General features: G+C 44.5%; 1 protein-coding gene across 5 annotated transcripts in view; it reads left to right on the plus strand.

Annotated features, from left to right (window-relative positions):
- The window catches only part of LOC147026302 (netrin-G1-like), a 241,804-nt gene that overhangs the window by 211,332 nt on the left and 2,533 nt on the right, over window positions 1-27,939 (plus strand). For 2 of the 5 annotated variants that reach the window (XR_015058278.1, XR_015058277.1), the window contains exon 8: window positions 24,513-25,182. The exons of 2 other annotated variants lie outside the window; for them this stretch is intronic. Coding sequence is in view for 1 of the 3 variants with exons in the window: in XM_085881588.1 (XP_085737714.1) it covers window positions 24,513-24,730 (218 nt within the window). In the remaining 2 variants the exon portion in view is untranslated. Of the gene's footprint in view, window positions 1-24,512; window positions 25,183-27,939 lie in introns of those variants that run through there. One more of the 5 variants, XM_085881588.1, reaches the window with a different exon arrangement.

Genomic DNA, 27,939 nt, shown 5'->3' on the forward strand with positions numbered 1-27,939 from the left:
CCAGACCAGACGAGTCGATCTCTGGCACCTCGAACCCGATCACTGCCAAGCCGACCAGACCAGACGAGTCGATCTCCGGCACCTCAAATCCGATCGCTACCAAGCCGACCAGACCAGACGAGTCGATCTCCGGCACCTCGAACCCGATCGTCCAACCCTGACGCTGACGCTCACCCCTGACGCTGACGCCCAACCCTGACGCTGACACTGACGCTGACTCTGACTGACTTTCCAAGGCCCTGGCGTTTCTTATATGGCATTTCTCCTGCGGGGGGGGGGGGGGGGGAGGGTGTCGTGGGAAGGATCACCGTCTGAGACGTCTCGCCTCCCATTGGTCCGGGGTTTGTGAGAAAGTCGATGTCTGTGGTGTCTCACGCCGCCCATTGGTCGATGGTTCGTGAGAGAGTCGATGTCTGTGGTGTCTCACGCCTCCCATTGGTCGATGGTTCGTGAGAGAGTCGATGTCTGTGGTGTCTCACGCCTCCCATTGGTCGCGGGGAACATTCCATCTCTCTGGGGCGGAGTCGGAGCCCTGGTGGCCGAGGAAACTCCGCCCACGTACGTGGTCGGACGCACGTATACAATGGCGTCGGTGTGAGGAAGCAAGGTGAAGGCGTGTTGTTGTTGTTATAAGGGGTGTAAAAATCCTAACTATTAAAATAACGCACAGCGCACATACATTTAATTCCCCTTAGACAAGGGAAAAGGGAGCTATCTATCCACATTTACTTATCGATATAACTGAGCTATAGGAACTGAATGTTATGTGCAGTAGATTTCCAAATTCGTAACCATATGTCATGTGGTGTGGCAGAATGTTGGGGAAAAGGAAAACATTAGGACCTTTGTATCTCCAAAACCACACCAAGGAAAAAATTGAAACTTGGCACAAAGCAAGTACTCCTCATGAGGAATAAGCTTGATTTTTTTTGTGGCATCAAAGGTGCCTTCGTTATGATGTTGTAATTGCAAAGGTAGAATGCTACATCTGATCAGTATGAAAAATTTTGAAGGTCATCGAAAAATAAATTGGTTCACAGAAAAAAAAAAATTGATGACATCATCGGTCACATGGTTCAGCAGTTATATTGTTTTTAAAAAACAATAAAACATTCAAAAATCCTCCTCTGAAACAACTGAACAGATTGAGGAAAAACTTTACAGGTATGACTGTTGATCCATGATAAGCAAAATGTTTACAGCTATGATGTCAGAGATCACATGGTTTGGCAGCCACATTGGATTTACCCTGAAACCAATAAAATCTTCTTCTATAGAACGGCTGGAGAAATCGAAGGGAAAATTCACACACTTGTTCGCCAAGCCTTGGGGATATCAGAGTGTTCGTGAATAATTGATGCCACATGGTTTGGCAGGCATTTTGGATTGAGGAAAAAAATCTTTTTAAAATCTTTCTCTACGACCGCTTCATCAATCGACATGAAACTTCACAATTATAATCTAGTAGTGATGATGCATATATGTTTTAAATTTCAACCTGATCAGACACATGGTCTGGCAGCCAGAATTATTTATTTTTTAATCGGGTTTTTTTGGAAAAAGGCACATTTGGCTGCACCTGGATGGGTTTGAGGGTAGAGTAAAAGCTGAAACTGCACCTGAAAGTTGAAAGTATCAGCTGCACCTGGAGTAGCAGCTCAAACCCAACTCTTATACAGATTCTTCCTGATGACTTCATCTTTGCTTTTTGCTTGTTCAGGTTCCTTCTGATTACTCCAATGCAGGACTGTACCTATTTGTTTTTCCATTTGATTTGAATTGAATATATTTTAATCCCATTCTGAATTAAATTGAACAATAACAAGTAAAAAAAAAAGTCATAAAATGTCATAGCCCCCATTGTTTAGTCATTTTGCTACATGAAGTTAAAGGGCGAGCCCATATAGATGTACAACTAAAATGCCCAGCAGTCTACCAGTCGGCCATCTTTGATCAGATTGCAAAATAAAGGGACATGCATGTGTATGCCACCATGTGTTGTACGTGTGCCAAGTTTGAACAAAATCCGACCATGCTCGTTAGAGAAATGGTTGGGGACACATTCGAGAAGTAACAAAATGGCCACCAGTTGGCCATCTTGGATCTGGCCTTGAAAATAAATTACATGCACATGCAAGCCATCATTAATCTGTGTGCCAAGTTTGAACAATATTGGTAAACACATGTCCACAAAATGGTTGAAGATGTGTTCAACATGTATTTTTTTACAACTAAAATGGCCACCAGACAGCCACATTGGATTTTATGTCAAAAAAAGAAGGACGTGCATATGTAAGCCATCATTCTTTATCTGTGTGCTAAGTTTGAACAACATCGGTAAATGCATGTCCGAGAAATGGTTGAGGACGTGTTCAACATTAGGTTTTTTTGACAACTAAAATGGCTGCCAATCGGCTACCTTGGATCTGATCTTAAAAAAAAATGATGTACTTATATAAACCATCATTCCTTATCTATGTGCCAAGTTTGAACAACATCGGTAAATGTATGTCTGAGAAATGGTGGAGGACGCGTTTGATAGTTTTTTTTTTCTCAAGAAAATAGCTGTCAGTCGACCATCTTTGATCAGATCACAAAATAGAGTGAGGTGCGCGTGCACGCCACCATTTACTCTGCGTGTGCCCAGTTTGAACAAAAGCAGACAATACATGTCTGAGAAATAGTTGGGGACACATTTAAGTAATAAAATGGCCTCTGGTTGGCCATCTTGGATTTGAACTCGATAATAAAATGACGTGCATAAGTAAGCCGTCATTCCTTATCTGTGTGCCAAGTTTGGACAAGATCGGTAACTGCATGTCCGGAAATGGTTGAGGACGGGTTCGACACGTGGGTTTTTTTTTTATAACAAAAATGGCCACCAGTCGGCCATCTTTGATCGCATCGTGAAACAAAATGATATGCATATGTATACCATCGTTTTCTGTCTTTGTGCCAAGTATGAGTAAAATCGGTCCATACATGTCAGATATGGTTGCGGATGCACGCACGCACACACGCACGGACACGAAAATCGAGACCAAATCCATAAGCCCCCGTTTCGGACCAAGTCCAACGGGGTCTAATAAATGTGATGGGTTAGGGTCAAGTGTCTGATCAAAGCAGGGTTGCATCAAAGCAAGAGATCTTGGTACCTGGTCATCATTGCCAGCAGTTATAAAGTGGCAGTTCTTGTTATGTCTATTATTAATCACGTAACACATCATACACAAGCACCACACAAAATACACCACCCAAAACTGCGCAAAACAAGTCCTTGCGAATGTCTGCAATCTCTGTTTGCTCCTTTTCTTGTTATTACCTTCGTTGGATTAAACTACTAGACAACGCTGGGCACCCACTAGGCAACGCCGGGTACCCCCACGAGTCTAATATAACTGGTAATGACAGAGCTTACCAGGCTTTTTGTGGATCAACAGATTTGTCCTCACTGGAAAATTTCCCAAACAAACTCTCCACTGAACAATCTTCGTTACATCTCAAACTGGTAACAAGCAGCTTTCAAGCCAACCTGTTCAGCTGTTAGCCATATTTGTTATCGCTTTACTAAATCCAAATTGGCTTCTGCAACCATATATCCTTGTTTACTATTAGGCGAGATTTCGAGTCAGAGAAGATGGTGCACAGGTAGCACACTTACGAGTCTCCTGGCAGGGTAGCTGAGAGGTATGCGCACTCGGCTTTGAGCTGTCTAGCCTGGGTTCGAATCTTGACCCAGATATAAACTGTCATCCCGGTGTTTCACATGCAGGGCGATTCATCAATGTGTGTGTCGTCCCTCGGATGGACATTAAACTGGATGTTCTGTCTGCAGGCATTAGTTGGGAACACCGACGCTGTAGATAGAGCATGGTTCATCAAGATTCAGATTCTGTATTATTTCAGGGAAATTCAAATGTTATGTGAGGTATCAAAATCGAAAGAAAACGGTCATCTGACCTGCAATCGACGATACAATGATCAATTACAAGGGTAACTTGAATGGCACTGAGCGCATACCCTCCTCCAGGCCGAACAGTTTACATTTTGTATCCTACTGATGGGCCGGATCTGGATGGACTTGTTCTTGTCAGGTAACCAACTAATTCACAAAGTTTTGTCATCATCCGTTCACATCTTTTTGAAATATATATATATATATATATATATATATATATATATATATATATATATATATATATATATATTTATATATATATATTGTTGCGGTTCTTGGAACCGCATGCATCCAACAGATAGTGGTCCCAAGACAGTTATTCCATTATTATACGGGTAGATAGTCCCTTTCCATTTGTCTCGCGGGATAACAGGGGTGTGCGTTGCGATGATCTCATAGCTGGGCTTGCTTACATCATTTTTTCTTCATTTTGTCCTGACTTATTTTCGTCTGATTACTCCTGGGGTAAATCTGAGCCACGTGCACCTTCGCTGTGAGGTGGGCCCTCATGGAGACCAGCACGTGCGGTGCCGCTGCGAGGAAACGATAATGCAGGGGCATTAACACTGCAGAGCCCTCGTTCCCAAGCGAGCCCTAAACCCAACGTGTGCAGCGAGTCAGAGTGCGCTTGGCAGTCTGGGATTATCGACTCGAGCTTCCGATGATCTGGGGAAGATTGCCGGTTGCATTAAAAAGGCATAAGAATGAAAATCTCTGAAGAGGCTGCACGAATGGTGTTTTTCACAACACAGGAAACAGAGCCAGCATGACGCCCACACTGCACGTGACGCATACAGAGGCCGATGGGGGTGATTCCACGCCGCGTTGGGCGGGATGCGGGTGTGCAAGGTGGATGTGGTGCGTTCCTTTTCAACCAAGTGTCTGGCGCATATCGGTGTTCGCCCAGCGCACACGCTGGCAGAGTCGTGCGAGCGCGAGCGCTGGCCACGTGCGTAATGGCCAAACCACGCGCACTGTAATCTGTATGGAATGTGCTCGAAGGCAGCCACGTACGCCGCTCGCGAAATATGCATGGATTTATCCATAGCAATGTACCTTCGGCCCTCGCTGGCAGCAGCAGATTCCCCACGGATGGTGAATGTCTTCTCCTCTCTATGGCCAGCGAAGCTGCGATCGAGCCGGGGAATGTTGTACAGTGCGGGCCGCGTTGGCGTGCGCGGAGTGGGCACGTTGATCGGCACTGGTCGGACGCCTGAGCGGGCATGCGGGACCCTCGGCCGATCGCCAGGGCACGGCCCGGGGGGTTTTGCGGGACGATTCGTGTGCCAATTTCGATGTGGGCGATTCGTGTCATGTCGTGGGGTCGGAGCGAAATATGCTCGCTGTCTGAGATGACCTGGCCGGAAACGAAGTGGTGCGGTTTCCGGCCTCGGTTAGCGGGCCACGTGTGGGGTTGGGGTCAATCGGAGCGCCCGATTCAGGTGATGATGCTTCGCTTCGGGGTGGCCCTCCGCCTCGCGCTGCAAGTCCTTTAAAGGTCGGAGCGGTCCCTCCACCCTTCTCTTTTCGCTCTCTCGCTCTGGCCTCGCTCTGCTCGACATCGCCACGACCCACCTCCTGCTGCCTGGATTCCGCCTCCACGTCTCCGCCCACACGACATCGACCCCACCCGCCTACCTCGTCCCGCCTCCCACTCCATCCACACACTCTGGACTCCGCCCCTTCTCCACTCAAGCCCCTCCTTCACGAACACGGTCTCCACACTTGCTGCTGAAGCCAGAGACGACACGCCCACTGTCGGCTACCGCACCATGGAGTATCCCTCTCCCCCCCCCCCCTGAAACGTATTGGTGGTGCGTTCGTACAATCAAGTACAAAGGTACCGAGATCATAGCTTCAACTCCTTTCTCCTCCTGTTTCAATACTTTCTCTTCATCGGGTTTTCTGTGTGTGTGTGTGTGTGTGTGTGTGTGTGTGTGTGTGTGTGTGTTTGCATGTGCGTGTGCGTGTGCGTGTCCTGGTGCCTGTCTGCTTAAGTAAGACTGCAGAAGATAGTTATTGTTATTATTTTCGCGTTAAGTCTGCTCTGTGTCCGCTTTTTAAAGTTGCCTGTTTATTTGCTGTACCACACCTCTCCCCCCTATCTCTGCACAACACACCCCAATAAATATTGATCGTGCCATATACCATTCCTCGCACATTGTAATTAATCATCATTAGAAATGTTCCCTGCTCGTTTTGCCTTTTCTTCCATTGATCCAGGATGGTCCGAATCCTAGTTTAGCCAGGACTTTGTTCGCAACGATCCGTTCCTTTTAGCCGGTACATCCTTGGCAGTGTCGCTCGGCTGCATCCAATCCGGTAAAGTGATCCGGTCTGGTAGAGTCATCCGGTTCGGACAAGTCATCTGAGGGCATGTTCCCCGGTAATTAAACCACGTGCTTAATTAGGTAACCCGATTAACCCATAGACGGGAGGACCCAAGGTCACGCGGTTGAGTTATTGGCATCCACGGTCGGTTAAGCAACCCGCCGCGTCACGAAATTATCCATGTGTGACGGTCTACAATTCCGGGGAGTCTGGTGGGAACCGATATAGCTTCCCTCACCTTGTGGTCTTCTCACCTGACCCTCAACAATATATATATATATATATATATATATATATATATATATATATATATATATATATATATATATATATATGTGTATTTACTTGCGATACCCATGCACATGCACGGGATAGCAGTACAACTGTACACGGGGAATGACAAAAATACGCATTGTGCAAAATGCAAGTGGTACTATGGAACGCCAAGACTTCCCAAACATTGTCGGCATGTCCACTAAGTGCCACAGCAATTTCATAGGGATCGTGTGAAGGCGAGCCAAGTTTTTAGTGTGCAAGCTTGGTATTATATATATATATATATATATATATATATATATATATATATATATATATATATATATATATATATATGTACTACCTCTCCACGGTGAAGAATCACTGAAAAAATTATTGGATCTGGATCCAGATCTTCACCAAAATTGAATCAAGTCATCCTTGTCACACACCCAATCTTATCCACTAAGTTTTATCTGATTCCGACCAGAACTTTTTGAGATATCCTGCTCACAGACAGACAAACGGTGTGATCATGTGTGTAGTTTTGGAGAAGAGAGCAAACACCTATTTTTTCTTGGTTCTTACCTTCAGGTTTAATCACAGAAACGTTCACAACAAGGTAAACAAACACATGAACAATGAAAGAGTGGCGTGGCTTCATCGTATGCTTCATGCCCCTCATGTTCCCTCGCTATAATACTAATAATTATAATGAAAACTGTAATGGTTAAACCCTCATTTGTTTGTTTGAAATGACATTTTACACATTTGTTGCGTCTCCAAGTCACGTGACAGTGTTCTGAGAAACCTGTCCGTCATGAACCGACAGAACCGTGCTACGTACGATTAGTTTTGATGTAACTTGAGAACTGTATCACTTGAATGTGTTACGGTTTAGTCATATACGTTCTTGGAAGAGTTTTGTAACAACTCATAAATAATTGATGTGCAAGTAGATTTTATACCTGAAGCGCAAGTGATGTCATACTTGTACTCGTTGAATCGCTATTGTTTACATTTGCTGATTGTTAAAACAAGGAGAGATATTTTCTTCTTTTTATTGCAGTCGATCACTGAAACCGAATCGATGACTCACGTGACACGTCATAAAGCAATGTTTGTACGTCATCGAGGTCACGTGATTAAAGAGTGAAACTGGCAGTGCATTGATGTTGTCCTCCTTACACCATGGAACTACAAGTATTTAAATAATTTTAAAATTAATTTATCTTCTCTATATTCTCATCATAAAGCTTTGTTGAGAATTTGATGTCAAAAGCCCAAACGGTATCAAAGTTATGGCTTGGACAGACACGCAGACAAAAGTGGTGGTAAAACCCCGTGCCGGGCTGCGTGGTGGACACGCTAATGATAAATTCCTCCATCTTGTCATGAAAAACTTTTTTACTCCAATATCTCATTTCGAACCAAGGCCTGAGGAAGTCCATGCGGGTCACAGATGACGAGGCATGATCAATCCAGGGTGTGTTCAGTTACCAAGCATCTTGAGGAGCACTCAACAAGTGGCTTAAGCACTCGAGCAAGCACTCCGTTCTCAGCCGTGAATGAACGGCTGGCTTGGCGAGCACTAGCTATCTGCCTGGTAACTGAACACCCCCGATGGAAGTGAAACAAGGATTCAAGATTTTTTATTTTTTTATTTTTACAAAACTGCCTGTAAATGAAAATACAGTTTCTGTCAATAAGTCACCCATTGCAGGCTTGCTCCCTTGGTCAGGACACGCTGGAGTTTTCTTCTTCTCTGTTTGTTTGTTTATCACCTGCAGGTCACAAATGAAAATCGATCTTCGCGAATCTTCACCAAATTGTTAAGATAGTCTCAACTGAGAAGCCGATTGATTTTGAGGTCAAAGGTCATCTTGAGGTCAAATTTCAAAAATCGTCATTTTTCATACTATTGACTTGACATTTGAACAAGACTTGCATATTGCGTCACTGAATTGGGAAACAAGCTATTTTTGGGATCAAAAGGTCAAAGGTCAACTCAAGGTTAAACTTCTAAACATCCGATTCAATCTGAAAAATCATCAATTTTCATCCGATTGACTTGAAAATTAAACAGCAATTTCACAGTACATTACTGAATTGAGAAACAAGCAATTTTTGGGATCAAACGGTCATAGGTCAACTCAAGGTCAAACTTCTAAAAATCATCAAATTTCATTTAAAAATCATCAATTGTCATCTGATTAACCTGAAAATTAAGCAGCAATTACATAGTGCATCGCTGAATTGGGAAACCAACTATTTTTGAAGTCAAGAGGTCAAAGGTCAACTCAAGGATAAACTTTGAAAATAAATTTTTATCTGAAAAATCACCAATTTTGATCCGATTGACTTGAAAATTAAACAGCAATTTCATAGTACGTCACTGAATTTGGAAAAAAGCTATTTTTGGGATCAAAAGGTCAAAGGTCAACTCAAGGTTAAACTTCTAAACATCCGATTCAATCTGAAAAATCATCAATTTTCATCCGATTGACTTGAAAATTAAACAGCAATTTCACAGTACATTACTGAATTGAGAAACAAGCTATTTTTGGGATCAAACGGTCATAGGTCAACTCAAGGTCAAACTTCTAAAATCATCAATTTTCAACAGCAAAATCATCAATTTACATCCAATTAAATTGAAAGTTGAACTGGATTTGCATCGTCCATCAACGAATTGGGAAACTAACTCTTTTTGACTCTTGAGGTCAAAAGGTCAACTCAAGGTCAAATTTCTAAAAATCATCAAATTTCATTTAAAAATCATCAATTGTCATCTGATTCACCTGAAAATTAAGCAGCAATTACATAGTGCATCGCTGAATTGGGAAACCAACTATTTTTGAAGTCAAGAGGTCAAAGGTCAACTCAAGGATAAACTTCGAAAATAAATTTTTATCTGAAAAATCGCCAATTTTGATCCGATTGACTTGAAAATTAAACAGCAATTTCATAGTACGTCACTGAATTTGGAAAAAAGCTATTTTTGAGATCAAAAGGTCAAAGGTCAACTCAAGGTAAAACTTCTAAAATCAATGTTCAACAGTAAAATTGTCAACTTGCATCCTATGAAGTTGAAAGTTGAACAGGATTTGCATAGTCCATCAATTAATCTGGAAACTAACTCTTTTTGAGGTCAAAATGTCAACTCAAGGTTAAACTTCTAAAATCAATTTTTATCTGAAAAATCAGCAATTTTCATCTGATTGACTTGAAAATTACGCAGCAATTTCATAGTGCGTCACTGAATTGGGAAACAAGCTATTTTGGAGATCAAAGGGTCAAAGGTCAACTCACGGTCAAACTTCTAAAATCAATTTCAATCTGAAAAATAATTAATTTTTATCCGATTGACCTGAGCTTTGAATAAGATTGTCAATTTTGATCTCAATGAAATGGACAATTTTATGTATCCACGGCAACCTTTGGAGAGGGAGGTGTATATTGTAAGTATCGTGCTCTGCTCGACGTTTTCTTGTTAATTGCCGGAATCCTTCAGATTTCGGCAATTATGTTGGTCGGTTCTGTGTGTCTGTTGGGTCACCGAAATAGGTGACTCTTATTGTCAGTAATTCGGTCTGTTTGTTTGGATGTTTGTTTGTTTGTCATCAGCATAATTGGTAGTAAACGTGGGCCGATTTTGATCAAACTCGGGTGGTAGGTACATCTTATGGCCTAGTGTTTTGGAAATTGTGATGGTTGCTAGGGACGCTTTGGTTCCCTAGCAACAACCGAAAAACGTTCAAAATTGGTACTGTTCACGCGAAATCAATTCCAAAAGCCATTATCCCACGTAGGGTTATGAAATTTGGCACGAATGATCTACAGGTGATACTCAATCAAATATATTCCGGTTTTTGTGATACATGGAATATTTTACCCGCAGCTCCCCCTACAATTAGGGTATGCGCGAAAATTGAAGGCCCACAAACGGGGAACTGCTCACTTCATTTCAAAAAAACATCTCAAATTTTTCGAGCATGTATATAAAACTCATATCTAGTCAATTATTATACATATATTATTTATAATTTTCAGAGTTATTTAAATCTATTACTTCACCAACCAGGCATTAATACACCAACCAGGCACAAATACAGATGCTTAGGCACTATGTGCCGAGCACCGGGTGCCGTCATTACCTGCCAGGTAATCTGAGCTCTTGCAGAGCGAAACGGCACATCCTGTGGCTAGCAATCCTTTCATGTTATTTCACAATATTGCGCATTAATAAGTAGATCTTCGACTGCGATTGTATGATCATACAAACACCGTTTCTCGACACCTACGACTGTCGCAATACTAACAGTCCTGCTCGGCGACCCATCGCCGCCTACCGGCTTGTCTGTCTGTTTGTGTGTTTGTTTACCCTGTCGCAGCCACACCATTTCAGCGATCATGACCAAACTGGGTACAGGCATCGGCCATGGTCCAACTTAGACACTTGTCATTTTTGTTAAATCTCTGTCAAAGGTCAAGATCAAGGTCACCGAAAAACCGAAATTCTTATTTTCGCAATAACGTCCGCTAAAATGATTGTATCGACTTCAAACCAAATCCAAAATGTGCATCTTCCAATACTGCATCCAACCATATGTCTCATTGTGGTGTCACACCAACACCCTTCTTAGCGGTCGGGAGTCGAATGTCAGAGGGGGGGTCGGGTCAAAACTTTCAAATTGCGATAAAAACGCCATTTCAAGTCCGATTGACTTCCAAGTTATGATCATGACCAAACTAAGTGCAATAACTCATTAAACAGTAGCACTATCAACTTATAAGAACCAATTTGATTTCCAGGTTTTTGTTTTTTCAGAGATCATGGAGATATTACGAAGTCATTCCGGCAATTCCTTGCTCAACGAGCAATTTCATTTGTCTGTTTGTTTGTGTGCAGGATATCTCAAAAGGTTGTGGACGGATCCGGATGAAATTTGGTGCGCAGGTTGGGGATGTGACAAGGACGAACTGATTCGATTTTGGTGAAGATCTGGATCCGGCTACGATAATTTTTTCAAGCGATTCCTCACCATTGAGAGATAGGACCAAAAACGACATCCAGCTCGATATCTCACAAAGTTGTGGATGGATCCGGATGAAATTTGGTGGACACGATGGGTGTGTGACAAAGACGAACTGATTAAATTTTGGTGACAAGCCGGATCCGGATCCGGATACGAGAATTATTTTATTTTTAAAGTGATTCTTCACCATTGAGAGATAGGGCCAAAAACGATATAGTACTGTATAGCATGATATTTCAAAAATGTATTGGGCCCGACATGTTCTCGTGGATCAGGCATTACGTGGTGGAGGTATGCACTCTACCGAATGCCCTTCTCATTGTAATACGAAACCAAAACCACTTTCCAGGGATTTAATAACAAATAAGCTTTTAAGGATATAACATTTATTATGATAAGAAAAAGAAAATCTATATTTACTTTTTAAAAATGAAACTTGGCCCATGGCAAGTACTCCTCATGGGGAATAAGTGTGATTTGTTAGTGATGTCATTGGTGCCTTCATTATGATGTCATAATTGCATACGTAGAATGCTACATCCGGTCAGTATGAAAATTTTTCAGTCATCTAGGGATAAAATGGTCCACAGAAAAAAAAAATTATGACATCATCGGTCACGTGATTCGGCAGCCATATTGTTTTTTATTTTAAATCTTCCTCTCTCAAGTGGCTCAACAGATCGAGGCGAAACTTTACATGAATGACCGCCTATCCATGAGGAACAAAAGGTTCACAATATGATGTCATAGGTCACATGGTTTGGCAGCCATATTGGATTTACCCTAAAACCTATAAAAAAATCTTCTTCAGAATGGTTGGACAGATGGAGAGGAAACTTCACACAAATGTTCCCCAAGCCATGGGTGTACACTTTTGTTAAGGAATACTTGATAGGTCACATAGTTGGGCAGCCATATTGGATTGAAGAAAAATAATAATGTTTATTCCTGAACCACTTAATCAATAGACATGAAACTTCAAAATTATGATCTAATGATAGTGAATGCATGTTTCAAATGTCAACTTCATCGGACATATGGTCTGGCAGCCAGAATTATTTATTTTTTAAAATCTGGGTTATTTTTTATTTATTTATTTTTGATTATTATTATTTAAAATAAGGCTCACATGGCTGTGCCTGAATGGGTTAGAGGAGTAGCAGCTGAAATGTGAATCCTATCCAGGTTTCCCCTGATGACTTCATCTTTGCTTCTTGCTTGTTCGGGTTCCTTCTGATGACTCCAATGCAGGAGTGTACCTATTTGGTCTTCCATTTGATTTGAATTGAATTGAATTTAACCCCGTTCTAAATTCAATTGAATAATAACGAAAAACATCATGGGTCAGGGTCAGGTGTCCAATCAAAGCAGGGCTGTATCAATGCGGGATGTCTTGGTACCTCGTCATCACTGCCAGCAGTTATAAAGTGGCAGTTCTAATTATGTCTCTTATTAATTAAGTAACACACCAGTACCCAAACGCCACACAAAATATACCACACAAAACTACGCAAACACAACACATAACAAGTTTTTGCAAGGGTCTGCAATCTCTGATTGCTCTTTATAGTTAAAAAATGTATTGGGCCCCATATGTTCTCGTGGATCAGGCATTGCAGGGCAGAGGTATGCACTCTACATATTGCCCTCCTACTTCCTAATGTAATACATGTCGATATTGTTTAGCAAGTCCACACTGCAATTTATTGTAGATCACAATAACAACTCCTCATTGGTAAATGGAGTGACCCGTGTGCACGGCAGAACATTGCGGCTTTTTTAAATCAGTAGTGTGTCAGAACACCTGTCCCAAGGATGAAACAAAACTATGCCATCTGTGCTGAAAAGCGGAAAACATCTCAAAAAAAAAAAAACGCGAAAAGGGTTAAAAATCACCCAAAATTAACACTATCCGTTACACAAATGGCAGAGCTAGAAAAGAGTCCGAGGTCAAGCACACGTGCTAGGCTGTGTTCCATGACCAATGAGCTTGTAGAGCGCTCACCAAGTGGCTTAAGCACTCAAGCAAGCACTTCAACAAAATGGTTGATAAGGAACAGCGGGCTCGGTAAGCGACAGCAAGCTGATTAGTAATGGAACACATCCCTGTATTAGCTTTCTGCATGAGTTTGTGTTTACAGTTGGCGGTGAGATAAGGAGGTTACCGTTATTCTTATCACACTAAATAATTTGAAATTTATCTGCGGGAGTGGGGGGGGGGGATCATGCTATTATCCTTTTATTATTGCCATGATTGTACTATTATTAGTGCTCATATAATTTTAAACATTATTGTTTTGCGACGATTTTGACACTATTATTATGCCATTATCATGTTTGTTGTAATGACGATGGACACGAAAAGGATCACCTTGCGTGGACCAACTGGCGGATTTATTGGTGCATGCGCACACACTTACAAGCCAGAGGAATACAGCCAATCAAACAAGCATACAATTCACAAAAACATTACATCTCCCCTTTCAGTATGAAGAGAAAGACTGGAAATAGCAAAAGCAGGTTTATGTTCCATAAAAATAATAAAAACAAACTTTATAATCAGCTAACAAACACTCAAAAGCCACGCTATATGATTATGATAGAACGTAGTCCTTCAGTCTTTGAGGCAAGGCCCTGGCGCGCTGTGATCTGCGGCTCAGAGGTTGAGGAAATTGGGAGTTCTCAGCACTTGAAGGTGGTGTTGGTGCCATGTCCACGGTGCTCTGAACTTCCTCTGGATTCTAGAGGAATGTTTAATTCTCCAACGTCCGGTAGTGGGAGAATGGTCACTGGCTCAGATGGAGATTTCCGCAGGTGTCGCCTGTTGCGGCAGTAGGATCTACCGTTGGCCGTGATAACTAGGTATGATCTTGGTGTGGAAAGTTTGCGAGATACGACTACAGGTATCCACACCTGTCTGGTCTTGACGTGCACAGCAACACTTAATTGGAGCTCCATAAGAGGTTTCGCCCCTCTATTATAGAATTTGGTGTCCTGCCTCTGACGGTCCCGGAGCTGCTGGCAAGCATATGATATGACACCTGGCTGGAGGCTTTTACCGTAAACAGGTAACTTATCCCTTAGCCTCCTGTTCATCAAGAGTTGCCACTAATAGGAGAGTTGCGGTAGGCAAGGATTGCTAGTTGAATGTCAGTACCGTCTTCATGTGCCTTTCACAAAAGCCTGTTTCATTGTCTGAATCGCACGCTCAGCTTGACAGTTGGATTGCGGATATGTTGTGGTCGAGGTTGTGAACATTATGCCCCATTCGTGTTCAAAGTCCTTAATTTCTGCACTATCAAAGGGAATATTGTCAGGGAATACCTCTTCTGGTATGCCATGGCAGGAAAAGTTTGCTTTCATTGCTGATATGAACGTGGTAGCCATGAGCCCATTTCGCTGTGACACTTCAGGAAATTTTGAGAAGTAGTCCACCAGGATGAGATAGTCTTTTCCACCGAAGAGAAATATATCGGCACCCAGCTTCTGCCATGGGCGATCAGGGATGCTGTGCGGGATGAGTGGCTCTTTCTGATTGGCAGGCCGAAATCTGGCACAGACCCCACACTCAGCACCACATGATTCTATGTCTTTTGACATACCTGGCCAGTACAAAATGGGTCGAGCCCACGCCTTGCACTTTCGCACTCCTAGATGCCCTTCGTGAATTAGAGCCAGCATGTCCTGTTGAATTGCAGCTGGAACGATGATCCGCTCGCCACAAAACAGCGAACCTTCAGACTGATGGATGTCCTCCCGAACAGGTCAGGTCAGGTATGGGAGCATGTGCCAGAACAGCACGTCGCTGCGTCCACTTTCCGCCGGTACTCCAGGGGCCTCCGTCTGGCCATCCCCCAGGCAGATGCCAGGCCCATCCCCATCTCCTTGAGATGATGGTCAACCTGTTGCAACCATGAGGCACGTGGTCGACCCACTGGCCTCCTCCACTCATGAGACTCCCTCGCTGAGAGAATCTGGTGAGCAGGATCAGAGTCAGGAAAACGAGCCACATGTCCATACAGCCACAACTGATGCTCACGGACTATGCAGGTAACAAATCTCATCCGAGTCTCTCTCAGCAACCGCTCGTTGGACACAAAATCCGACCAGCGATAGCCAAGGATTCTCCGAAGAGACCTGGTACCAAAGGAATTAAGTCTCCGTCTCAGATCCTTGGTCAGAGTCCAAGTCTCGCACCCATAGAGCAAGACTGGAAGTACCAAGGACCAGAAGACTCGGACTTTCGTCCTCCCGCACAGGTACCGGCAGCGCCACACCCCATGATCCAGTGAATCCATGACTCCCCAGGCCCGACCCAGACGTCTATTGACCTCTGACTCGCAGCCAGCAGAGACATGAATATCACTGCCAAGGTAAGTGAATCTCTCCACGACCTCAACATCCTCACCACAAACAGACACAGACAGGACAGCAGCATCCAAGATGTCACCGAAAGCCTGGATCTTAGCTTTGACCCAAGAAACCCGTAATCCCAACGGCTCCGACTCCTCATTCAGCACCTCGAGGGCCCCCAAGAGGATGTCTAAAGTCTCCGCAAAGATGACTGCATCATCTGCAAAGTCAAGGTCCGAGATCTTGACATTCCCAAATGACGCACCGCAACTTGATCTCTCCGACATCCTCCCTAGAATCCAGTCCATACAAGTGCTGAAAAGTGTGGGGGCAAGTACACATCCCTGACGAACTCCAGTAACAACTGGAAATAAGTCAGAGATGGTACCACCACACTTCACAGCACTCTCAGTACCAGAGTAGAGTTCAGACATCAGATCGATCAGTTTTGGTGGCACCCCACGAAGACCAAGAATCCTCCAGAGGACATCCTGATTCACTGAATCGAACGCTTTACAGAGATCAACATAGGCTGCAAGCAGCCCCTGCCGAAACTCTCGTCTGCGTTCGGTGAGGACACGAAGTGCAAGGATACGGTCAATCGTTGACCTCTTTGGTGTAAAGCCTGACTGCTCTGGACGCTGGTGCTCAAGCAGATGGTGGCGAACCCTATTGAGAATTATCCGAGCAAAGACCTTGCCCGGCACTGAGAGCAGCGTCACCCCTCGGTAGTTGTTGCAGTCTTGGCGATCACCCTTCCCTTTCCAGAGAGGGACAACAAGGCCCCTCTTCCAGTCAGTTGGGATGATGCCTGTGTTCCAGGCAGAGCACAAAACTGCATGCAACGACACGAGTGCAGCATTTCCACCAGCCTTGAGAAGTTCAGCATGGATGCCACAGATCCCTGGAGCTTTGCCTCGTTTCAACTGGTTCACCGCAGCCCGTGTTTCCACAAGCGTAGGTGGACCACAGTTGATTCGAGGGTCAGCAACAGGGATTGTAACACCCTTGACGTCCAACTCGACAGTTGGGGGATCAGCCTGGTACAACCGCTCAAAGTAACCGGCCCAGCGGGCCTTCACTTCAGACTCCTCTGTCAAGAGCCTACCACTCTCTGCTCGAACTGTAGTGCTCCGAGGGATGGGCTTGGATGAACGTAATGCGCGAATTCCCCTGTAAGCGGGACGAGAATCACCTGTCCACAGGTGATGCTCTACCCCCTCACAGATTCCTCGCACATAGGCCTCCTTGTCCACCCTCAGTGCACGTACAGTTTTACGCCTCAGCTCCCTGAACAGCTCAGCTCTGCCATTCAGCCTGGCCCTGTGACTCTGGTCAATGGTATCCAGAGTTCCTTGAGAGACAAAATTCTTCTTTGCCCTGCGGTGAGTTCCAAGACATCCACCGGCAACATCAAGGACGGTGGTCTTGAAGGCACTCCACAACTCTTCAGGACCCCCTAAAGCACCCAGACCCTCCAAGTGTCCACTCAGCCTGTTCGGAAAACTCCTCTGCCACTCTCTCATCCCTGAGCTTGGCAACATCGAGCCTCGGCTGGGATGGTACCATTCTCCAGGATTTAAGGTGCAGCTTTAGAGTTGCTACAACAAGCCTGTGGTCAGTATTGAGGAACTGAGCACTCCGGTAGACCCTGCAGTTCTGGATCATCCTCCAATGACCGTCAATGAGGACATGGTCAATCTCCTTTGCCACACCGCCAGCGTTGGAATACCAAGTCCAGCGATGAGCTTGTGGGCGCTGAAACCATGAACCAGCCACCCTAAGTCCATGACTTCTTGCAAAGTCAAGGAACTTAGTGCTATTCTGGTTCATAGTTCCTGACCCATGGGGACCAACACACACCTCATAACCGTCCCTATCAGTTCCAGTCGATGCATTGAAATCCCCCAAGACTAGAAGTGTATCTCGTCTGGGGCACTGATCAACCACAGACTCGAGTGTGGCGTAGAATGCATCCTTCACGGTGAGATCACTCGCCTCAGTCGGAGCATAAACAGAGACCAGGGAAATGACACCTCACGAGTGACGAATCCTTAATCTCATAATACGCTCGTTGACCGGTGTTACCTCAATTATCATTGGGGTCAGCTTATTGGACACAGCTACAGCAACTCCTTGGGTATGGTAACCATCAGAGCGACCAGACCAATAGTAGGTGTAACCACCCACCATGATCTCGCCGCAATCCGGTCTCCGAACCTCAGAGAGAGCTGCAATCCCGATGTCCAAACGCTTGAGCTCAGATGATAACAGAGACAGGTGATCATCCTCTCTTAGGGATAGGACATTCCAGGCACCCACCTGAAGGGACCGCCTCAGGTTAACCCAAGGAGACCGCCGTCTGGTGGACGACACCTCAGCACCACTCCGACACACTCTCCCGCAATCTGACCCAGGGATGTTACCCCGTGGTTTCCCTCCTATCAAAGATTGGGGGTCCCGAAGGCTTTGCCCCAATCCCGTCATCCGGTGAGCTGCCCTGCGAAGGGAAGCTGCACAGGAGGTACTCCCACGGAGTGGGTTTTCAGATTTTTTTGCGTTTTTGCGTTTTGCGGAATGAAGGGTTTTACGGTGGCCGGAGTGCAAATCCTGCCACCAACCTCCTAATAAGAAGTGACCCAACTGCAGGAGGACGTCCGCAGACACAGTTGGGCACTAGATATGGATGGCCGTTGGCTCACAAGGAGCTCCTCCGCCCTTTGACAGGTTTTGTTTTTAATCCTGCTGGGTGTCCATATCCAAACACCCTCCTCACCAGAAAACCTGGTGGGGGAGACGGTTTAGTCGCCGCCAACCCGACCATGGAACAGGTTAGTACAGGTTTACATGGTACCTGTAGCAGGTCACAGATCGAACCTGACCTGACAAAAGGCCAGAGCGGTTTCATCATCAGAGACACTCTGGCTCGATGGAAAGGCCAGCCTTGTGTGATGGTAGTGCTGAGCTGTTGAAGTGCTGGATCTAGTGATGTCTCATGTTACAGTACCTTCATTCTGCCAGTGCTGACTGGAAGCTCACTGACCAATTGATGCACGTGAAGGTGTACGTCATCTTCCAGCGTCTGATCGTGTAGTGGCAAGCCAGATGGCTCTCTGGAGAGTGTATCTGCGATGTATAGATACTTTCCTGGGATGTACTGCACTGACACAGTGTATCGGAGAAGGGGAAGCATTATGAGCTGAAGTCTGGGTGAGAGCAGGTGCAGTGGCTTCTTGACGATAGCCACCAGTGGCTTGTGGTCGGTGTGTACGGTCGTGTCAAACCCGTAGATGTACTGATGAAAACGCTCTGTCCCGAATACGATTCCAAGAAGCTCCTTCTCTATCTGGGCGTAGTTCTGCTCAGGTGTTAGAGACCGAGAGGTATATGCTACAGGATGCCCTTCTTGCAGCAGCCATGTGCCTATACTAACCCAGCTGAAGATGCATCAGTGTGAAGGACTGCTAGCTTTGCGGGGTCAAAGAACTTCAACACTGGACGCTTGGCAATTGCAGATTTTAGCAGCTGGTATGCTGCATCATGCTCCCCATGCCATTCCCAGGCTGCATCTTTCTTTAGTCGACATGTTGTGATGGTCAACATGTTGGGTATGAACAGAGTGAGGCAATTAACCACACCCAGAACTTGCTGCAGCTCCAGACGTGACTGAGGAGTTGGCAGTTCCAACACGGCTTGCACCTTGTCTTCATCCGGGCGAACTCCAGCAGAGGTGAGGACATGACCTGTGTATTTTACCTCTGCAACCACTAGATCTTGTTTGCGTTGAATTTGACGTTTTACTGTCGTGCATGGTCCAGTGCCTTGCGTGCGATGGTGTCGTGCTCAGTAGGGGTGGTTGCAGCAAGAATCATGTCGTCTGCGATGCAGAAGACCCCATCAAAGTCTCCAAATGTGCTCTTATTCTTCTCTGGGAGAACTTCACTGGCTGACGTCACACCGAACGGTTGAGGGTTAAAACAACAACACCCCAGAAGAGAATTAAAAGTGCATTTGAGGGCACTCTCTTGATCTAATTGAACCTGCCAGAAAGAGTCCTTTTGGTCAAATACACTGAAGACCTTCTTTCCGGTGAGCTGACCCATGACTTCATCTGTTGGCGGGATGGGGGTGGTGCTCACGCTTAATAGCCTTGTTGAGATTCCTAAGGTTGAAACACTAACGCAACGATTTATCTTTCCTCTCGACGACGACATGATTATACACTCAGTCCGTTGGTCCATCCACCTTGGAAATGATACCCTGTGCCTCCATGTCAAGCAGTTTGGCTTTCAAGTGCTCATGTAGGCTGAGAGGCACATGACGAGGTGGCTGGATGACTGGCTGAATGGACAGATCCAGTTCAATGTGGTATGGTGTGTCAAACTTCCCCAGGCCAGTGAATAAATTTGCATAATCAGCCTTGACTTTGTCCAGTGTAAGGTCAGGATGTGGTGAAGCTCCTGACGTCACAGCCTCGACAAAAAGCAAGCGACTGTTGGGGCCCTTCTGGATAAGACCCAGGTGTGTCGATGCATGAAGACTGAGAATAGGAGGCGTTTTGGTGTTGACCACATAGAAGTCAAAGTGCACCGTTGACAACCCAGCAGAGCATTGTGGCTTGGCCACTCCATGATGAGGCACGGTGCCCCCACTGTAGCTTTTCAATAGGATCATTGAGTTTGTTGTCTTGACTGGCTTTTCCATGAAATTGAATATTCTGTGAAGGAGTATCGATACCTGTGCTCCAGTCAACCTTCACCTTTCCCCTATGGCCATTGATGTTGACGTCCACAAACCAAGAGACATCTGGCTTCATGACCTGTATGTCTCCTACCAGCAGTGTAGACATGCCATCAATGTACAAGTCACGAAGAGATGGCAGTTCGGTCGATGCCGTGCGTGGCGCCAATGCATGAACACGCTTGGATTGTCGGAAGACCTCTGCAAAATGGTTCTGCTTATTACAGTTCCTGCAGCATTTCCCAAAGACAGGGCATTGGCGAGGTTGATGAATACGCCTGCAGTTCCCACAATTTTGGGTATGCTTATTGCTCTTGGTCAACCCAGGCTTGGGTGCAAAGGGACCCTTGCCAACAGACGAGAGACTGTGGCGCCCTTGGCGGCGAATCAAGTCAATGGTTTGGGAGAGCTTGGTGAAAGCGGCCGATGCGGGAGTCAACGTCATGGCCCTTGCATGCGATCTACTTGACTCAGCAGCCAAACAGAGAGTTGTCGTTTTTTTCAAAAGTCAGTCTCGGTTCATGTAAGAGACACTCTTTTAAGGCGAAGTTGTGCATGGAAAAAAATGAGTTTATCCCTCATCATGTTATCAGTCTTGGCGAATTCGCATGTCTTCGCCATGATGCGGCGCAGCTTGTTCAAGTACGATTCCAATGACTGACCTTCAGACTCGGCGAATTCCCAGAACGTGAATCGCTCATGGACAAGGTTCTTCTGCTGGTTGCAGTAAGTGTCAAAGGCCTCTGACAGTTTTGAATACCTTCGAAGCAACCGCTGACTCAAACGGGAGTTTCTTGAAAAAAAACCACACCACCTGGCCCAGCACAATTCAGCAATATGGCGACCTTTCGACTGTTGCTCGTAGACTCGAGGCTGGCAGCCTCAAGATACCAGTCAAGGTCCTTACTCCAGGATCGCTAGTACTCAGCTACATTTCGTCTAGCTGGAGATAACCAGGCGGTTTAAATTCCATCACAGTTGCAGAAAAGAAGAAATCCTGAATCTCTGACACCATGTAATGACGACGGACACAAATCGGATCACCTTGCTTGGACCAACTGCTGGATTTATTGGGGCATGCGCACACACATACGGGCCAGAGGAATACAGCCAAACATATAATTCACAATATCATTACAAATATTGATATTACTTCTGTCATTTGAAGCACCTTAGAAAAATGCCACGTTACGGTGGAACGACGCTCAAACTGCTGTACTTACACCTTAACATGCCCTTTTTCCAAAGCGGAAAAAGGCAAGAAAAATGGGAATTCCTCCGGATTTTTTTGCAGTTGAGTCGAAAGAAACATAGGCTAAGCGAGTGAAAAAATAACACGGAGTCCTCTTACTCATGATACAATTGAGGGTTCTGAAGAGTCACTCGTAATACCCTCTCCAGGCCACCAGCACCATCGGGAGCGGCGCTACACGGGACACATTTACGAGGATGACTTGCGTCCCCCAACCTTGGAACTCTTGATGAGGGGGACAAATGAAGTTGCTACAACTTTTACCGTATGACCCATTGCCCGCTTGGCAAGTTAAGTTGGTTGAGATTGCTTTTGAGTAACGACCGAATACATAGACGTCAGCCAGGCAGATGCCAAATTGCAAGTTTTAGTGTGGTGACAGATTGACAGGGCTCATGTGGGTCCTACTGGACCACTACTGCATTTTACATGGGGCCCCCAAATGACTAACGCCACCTCTGAATGGCATATCAGTTATAGTGATGGACTGAAGAAAAAAAATCCAACCAGGCATCAAAACAAACGGTCATCAAACTGCAACATGATTTGGTCATATGCAAAAGATAAACTTTAAATTTATTATGAACAATTTAAACTCACTACTTACAGTAACAATACATCAGGAATTCACTTTATATTCATCATTGATTCAATGAACAATCTTAAATCCAACAAGTCAAATTGATCTTACAGAATAAAGTATGCTGGAGGCAAATAACTTATACAGGGAATCATTTGGAGGATGAAGCCCAGTGTTGGCTTTGCAGTTAGGGTGGCTGGCTTGGGGTCCAAGGGTCCTGAGTTTGAGCCCCCTCGGCTGCTGAATTAACACCAGCTGGGGTAGAATCAGCCTGTCATCCTTCTGAGGTTGGTGAAATGAGTACCAGTGTACTGGTAATAGGGGCACAACATCAGTGGCATAGCTGCATCCCCATCCAATAATGCAAGCAACAGCCTCAAGGCTCCAAAAGAGAGTGGGTGTGTGTATTTAGAGGACTTACATCCTAGATTGTACACAAAACGCACAAAAAAATGGGTGACGCAAAGGGGACACGAGAGTGGTTTAGGCCTCAGTGTTTCTCCTTGAGCAACTTTTTGAAGTCTCTTCTGGGCAGGACAAGGGAGATGACATTGCGAAGGATGGGGGGTAGGCTGGTGGGGGGGAAGTGAAGTGGCTGCAAAATATAAATCTGAATTTTGGAACTGGAGCAATTATTCAACCGACAGAGCCCAACTCACTCAGACAGAACTGCAGGGATGTGCACTCGGGTTGAGCCAACAGGCTGCATCAAAGACACGGCTAGCAACCTCTTGAAGAGGCTTAATCAGCTCCCTCTGCTGCTCTACCTCTGTCTCCCAGCTCCTCAAAAAGCTTTCTATAGACCCTTTGACTCACATGATCAGAGCTTTCATGCTCTTTATATTCCAAATTTCATAGGAATTGTTCTAGGGCATGGCCTGAACGATTGCGTCCAATGGGACAGCGACACTGCTGCCTCTCCCCATACATCCAACTGTTCAGCATCTCTGGAATCACTTTTGTGGTGAGCACACACCACCCATCTTACGCTGTTATGAATCATGGTCTCTCAAATCAAATCCAAGCCCATTGCATATCTTTAATCCATGCTGTTCTTGGTGGTGGTTTATCAGGCAAGCAACAACGATTTTCACGTACAAAGCTCTTGTATGGTTTTTGTGAAGCTAATAGATGAAAGACATACAGAAACTCAGCCTGTCATCCTGTCCTAGATCATCTGTCCAAACACCTTGTCGAAACACGACGTCCTGAATTGGAACAGACAAACATAGGAATATAATACAATGGCAATACATAACAAACCATTCCTCCTCCTCCTCTTCTTCAACAACTACAATTATCCCACCTTTATTGTGGGGTCGGCCAGGGGAAGCTTGGCCCAAGTCTTCAAGAACTGGCTGGCCAGGCCTGACATTCGACGAGTTCGGGCAGGAATTTGGAATTTGTTCTGGTGCCGGCAATAGTTCGCCAACTCTTCGTGAAAGACACCATGGGATCTACCAACGAATGCTGGCAGAAGGGACAGCACACATATTGATGAAACACCCTGCCTGTGAAACACTGGGCTGGCAATTTATAGCTGTGTCGGCAATTGGACCCAGGCTGGACAGCTCAGAGGGGAGTGCGCAGACCTCTTGGCCATCCTGTCAGCCCGTCCATAACAAACCATTCTAAGATGAATAAATATTCATATATTTTCTTTATGTAGAGAATGTAACTTATTCTCCATAATGCTGCATCTATTAGGTGTGCGTGACATGACAATACATACTTGCCTTGTCGTCTTTACACAGTAAGAACTACACTGTCACACCATCCATGGGCCCAAAAGTTATATCCTTTCATAAATAGTTAAAATCATTACTTATTCCTTTTTGAAATCTGTACATTGTTTAGTGCAACATGAAAGTGGCCACTTGCATGAACAAAGACAAAATGTGGTAAAGTCTACTTACCTAGCTCGAGGACGTAATACGTTTGATGAATAAATATACTTTTGTTTTGTCTACTCCATGTTCCCCGTCTTCATTCCTTGTTGAACAGCTAATGTGTGTGATGACAACCTGCTGCGATGTCAGAATGGTGGATGGTGCCGTGGAAAACGTGCCTGCGTGTGTCCGACGCCATATACAGGCCTCCTCTGTCAAGAGCTGCACTGCCAGGGCGGCAGGTGCAGCCATGCGACAACGTGCCTCACCTCTAAATCAATGTCCACCCTCCTATCATTCCTCCTGGTTTTCCTTCTTCATACGGTGTCCTGAGTTCACGATGTCCTGCATAGCTTGTCAGGATCAGGGGCTCATGGATCCTTTGACATCTCCCAGCCCAACGTTTCATTGGGTTACTATCAAGATGGTTACATCGAACATCATTTGGAACTTCTGATGGGATCCTCACATAATGATGAGACTTGCAATGATCGACAGGACTCTGTCATATTACATAACTTTTGCCAATATTTCCCCTTTCAACCGAAACCCTCATTCCCCCAAACCCCAGCCTTCATTTCTTGGCTTCCTCTTTGAAGATCACCATTGCTTCTCAGCACTATACACAATGATGGCTGAGTGTGAACATGAACTACCTGACTGGCCACATTATTCATACTGGCTTGCTACACAAGTGATGATCTCATCTCCATCCCAGCCAAAGGCCCACAAAGGATGCAAGTGCCGTTTTCCACGAAACTGCAGCGTCGGCCATCAGAACTGTGGTCAGATGTGCTTTTTTAAAACTTTTAATCCTGCACCTTTTTGATTCCATGTTTGCTGAAGGAAAGTCTGATTTGACATTGCTTACATATCTGCATGCAGCAAAACTTAAATATTACTCACTTTGGTCAGGCTACATTTAGCTGCAAGCTCCTCACCCTCAGTTGTTCATGAGAAATTTTTTTTTTAAATCACATGTCCTGTTTCAACAACCCTTACAGCTTCCAACAGGGGTAACTTCCTATAACAGCATCAATGACACAAGTGATATCACAGCAGTATCCATCTGAGCAAAACTTTTACCTGATTAGTTAAGGTACTCAACAGTCAATGGATTTGTTGTTCTTTTTGATTACTTGTGATCAACAAAATTTGAAATTAACCTGTAAAACGTTGAGGGAAAACCTTACCCATGAACTTTCTCAATTGAGAAAACCATGAGAACACTTGAAATAAACTCTTTTCAATGATTAAGTAAATACAGACAAGAAAGAGTAATAATGGAATCCGAAGTTGTGAATGTATGTAAAATGGTTTCAACCTGTTTGAGGAGGCAAAAGAGCCTGGTGTTGGCTTAACAGTTAAGGTGGCTGGCTTGAGATCTTACACTCTTGAGTTTGAGACCCTGTTGTTCTGTTGCAAAAACACCAGGTGGGTTGACTCAGTCTGTCATCCTTCTAAGGTTGGCAAAATGACTACCAGCTTATTGGGCACAGGGGCATTGCATCAGTGGCACGGCTGCACTTACAGAAAATGATGCAACCAATTAAGCAGCCACAGGCTGCATATGAAATAACAGGAGGCAAAATACTTTGTTTCCCTTCAACTCTTGTTTTCTCTTGGTTGAGAAAAATAGTGAGCATCGCGTCTGTTTGATTAGGAAGATAGAAATCACGTAAATTAGAGACACAAGCGAGGAAACATTCTGGAGTGGTTTTTACCCCACACACGGAAAACGAAAAACGGGGTTAAACAATGGGTTCACTTCTTTCTGTCCGTCCGTCCGTCTGCAAACGTCAGCTTATGATCGAGGAACAACTTGATTTCAATTGAATGTAATATTATGAACATGAATCGGAACATGAATCCAAAAAGGAACCTGCACTTTGGCTCTGAATTAGTTCTGATCTGATCGCACATGCGCAAAGTGGAGCGAGATATTTCTTTCAGTCTGTCTGCCTGTCTGGCCGTCAATCAAAATTGAAAATCATTCCAAACAGGAAACTTACTGTTTTTAAGGACTTCATAAAGGACACAAACAACAGGCGTGAAGAACTAATGTAACGTGTTAGGATCGTGTAAATGACACGACATCACAGGCGGTAAACTTTAAGAATTAATTTTTACGACCTTTAAAATCTTGATTTAATTTCATTTTAATGATGCACCTCAACACTGTGTGGGGTAAGGTGGTCTATAAACTCCTTAGTTACCTCCGCCACCGCAGGTGAAGGAGGTTATGTTTTCACCCATTTCTGTCTGTTTGTTTGTTTGTTTGTGAACAGGATATCTCAAAAAGATTTTGGACAGATTCAGATGAAACTTGGTGTACTCGTTGGGTGTGTCACAAGGAAAAATTGGTAAAATTTTGGTGAAGATCCGGATCCGGATAATTTTTAAAGTGATTCTTCACCATTGAGAGATCGGGCTAACCCGACATATAGCATGATATCCCAAAAAGTTATGGACGGATTCGGATTAAATTTGGTGGACAGGTTGGATGTGTGACCACGACAAATTGATTCGATTTTGGTGAAGATCCAATCAGACTCCAATAATTTTTAAAGTGATTCTTCACCATTGAGAGATTGGTCCAAAAACGATATATAGCACGATATCTCAAAAAGTTGAGGACGGATTCGGACGAAACTTGGTGGACATGTTGGGTGTGTGACAAGGACAAATTGTTTCGATTTTGGTGAAGATCCGAATCTGGATACGACCTGAATTTTTTAGAAGTGATTCTTCACCATTGAGAGATCGGGCCAAAAACGATATAGTACTGTATATCATGATATTTCAAAAATGTAATGGGCCCGATATGTTCTTGTGGATCAGGCATGACGTGCCAGAGGTATCCACTCTACCGAGTGCCCTTCTTGTTTGTTCCTGTGAAGCTAGTTTTCTGACTGATTTTCTAAGTGATAGTAAACTGCCTTCCTCTATCCTGAGGAATAGCTTATCTTATTATATTATATAGGAATAGCTTATCTTATAGGAATAGGAATCAAATTATCTACCTGGTAGAAAAGCATTCTTTTTTTTCTTCTTTTCTTAACAGGAGCTTAGCTCCTGGAAGAGCAAGTTAGATCAGATAATGGGACAAATCTGACCCAAACGTTTTTTGCAAGGTAGATGTGATCCTAATGTTTTTTGCTGAAACCTAAATTTATTTAACCCCTTGGCTATGATAGGCCACTTTGTAAAGATTAGCCTATTTTTCTACATGTGCCAGTGTGCTGCTAAATGTTTGTGGGAGTACGGGGGAATCCGATTTTTGGAAGCTCGCGACGTCTCTACCCCAAACTGATAATTTGCTTGAAGAAATATGAAGGTAGTGTGTGCAATTGAGGCATTGAGTTCATAAAAAGATAGCTTTAGTTAGTCTGTAGTCTGAATGCATAAATAGGGTACCAAAGCAGGATACCAATATAGGGTACCAATAGGAAAACCCTGTCCTACCTCTGCAAGATGCAAGATCAGAGCAACCAAGGACACCCAGTGCTTACCATTCTAAAGGCAATCCAATTTATTTTGCA

This window comes from Eptatretus burgeri, chromosome 5, assembly GCF_056783735.1.
Source record: "Eptatretus burgeri isolate ZD-2024b chromosome 5, Ebu_testis_v1, whole genome shotgun sequence".
In the NCBI taxonomy this organism is placed as follows: Eukaryota; Metazoa; Chordata; class Myxini; order Myxiniformes; family Myxinidae; genus Eptatretus; species Eptatretus burgeri.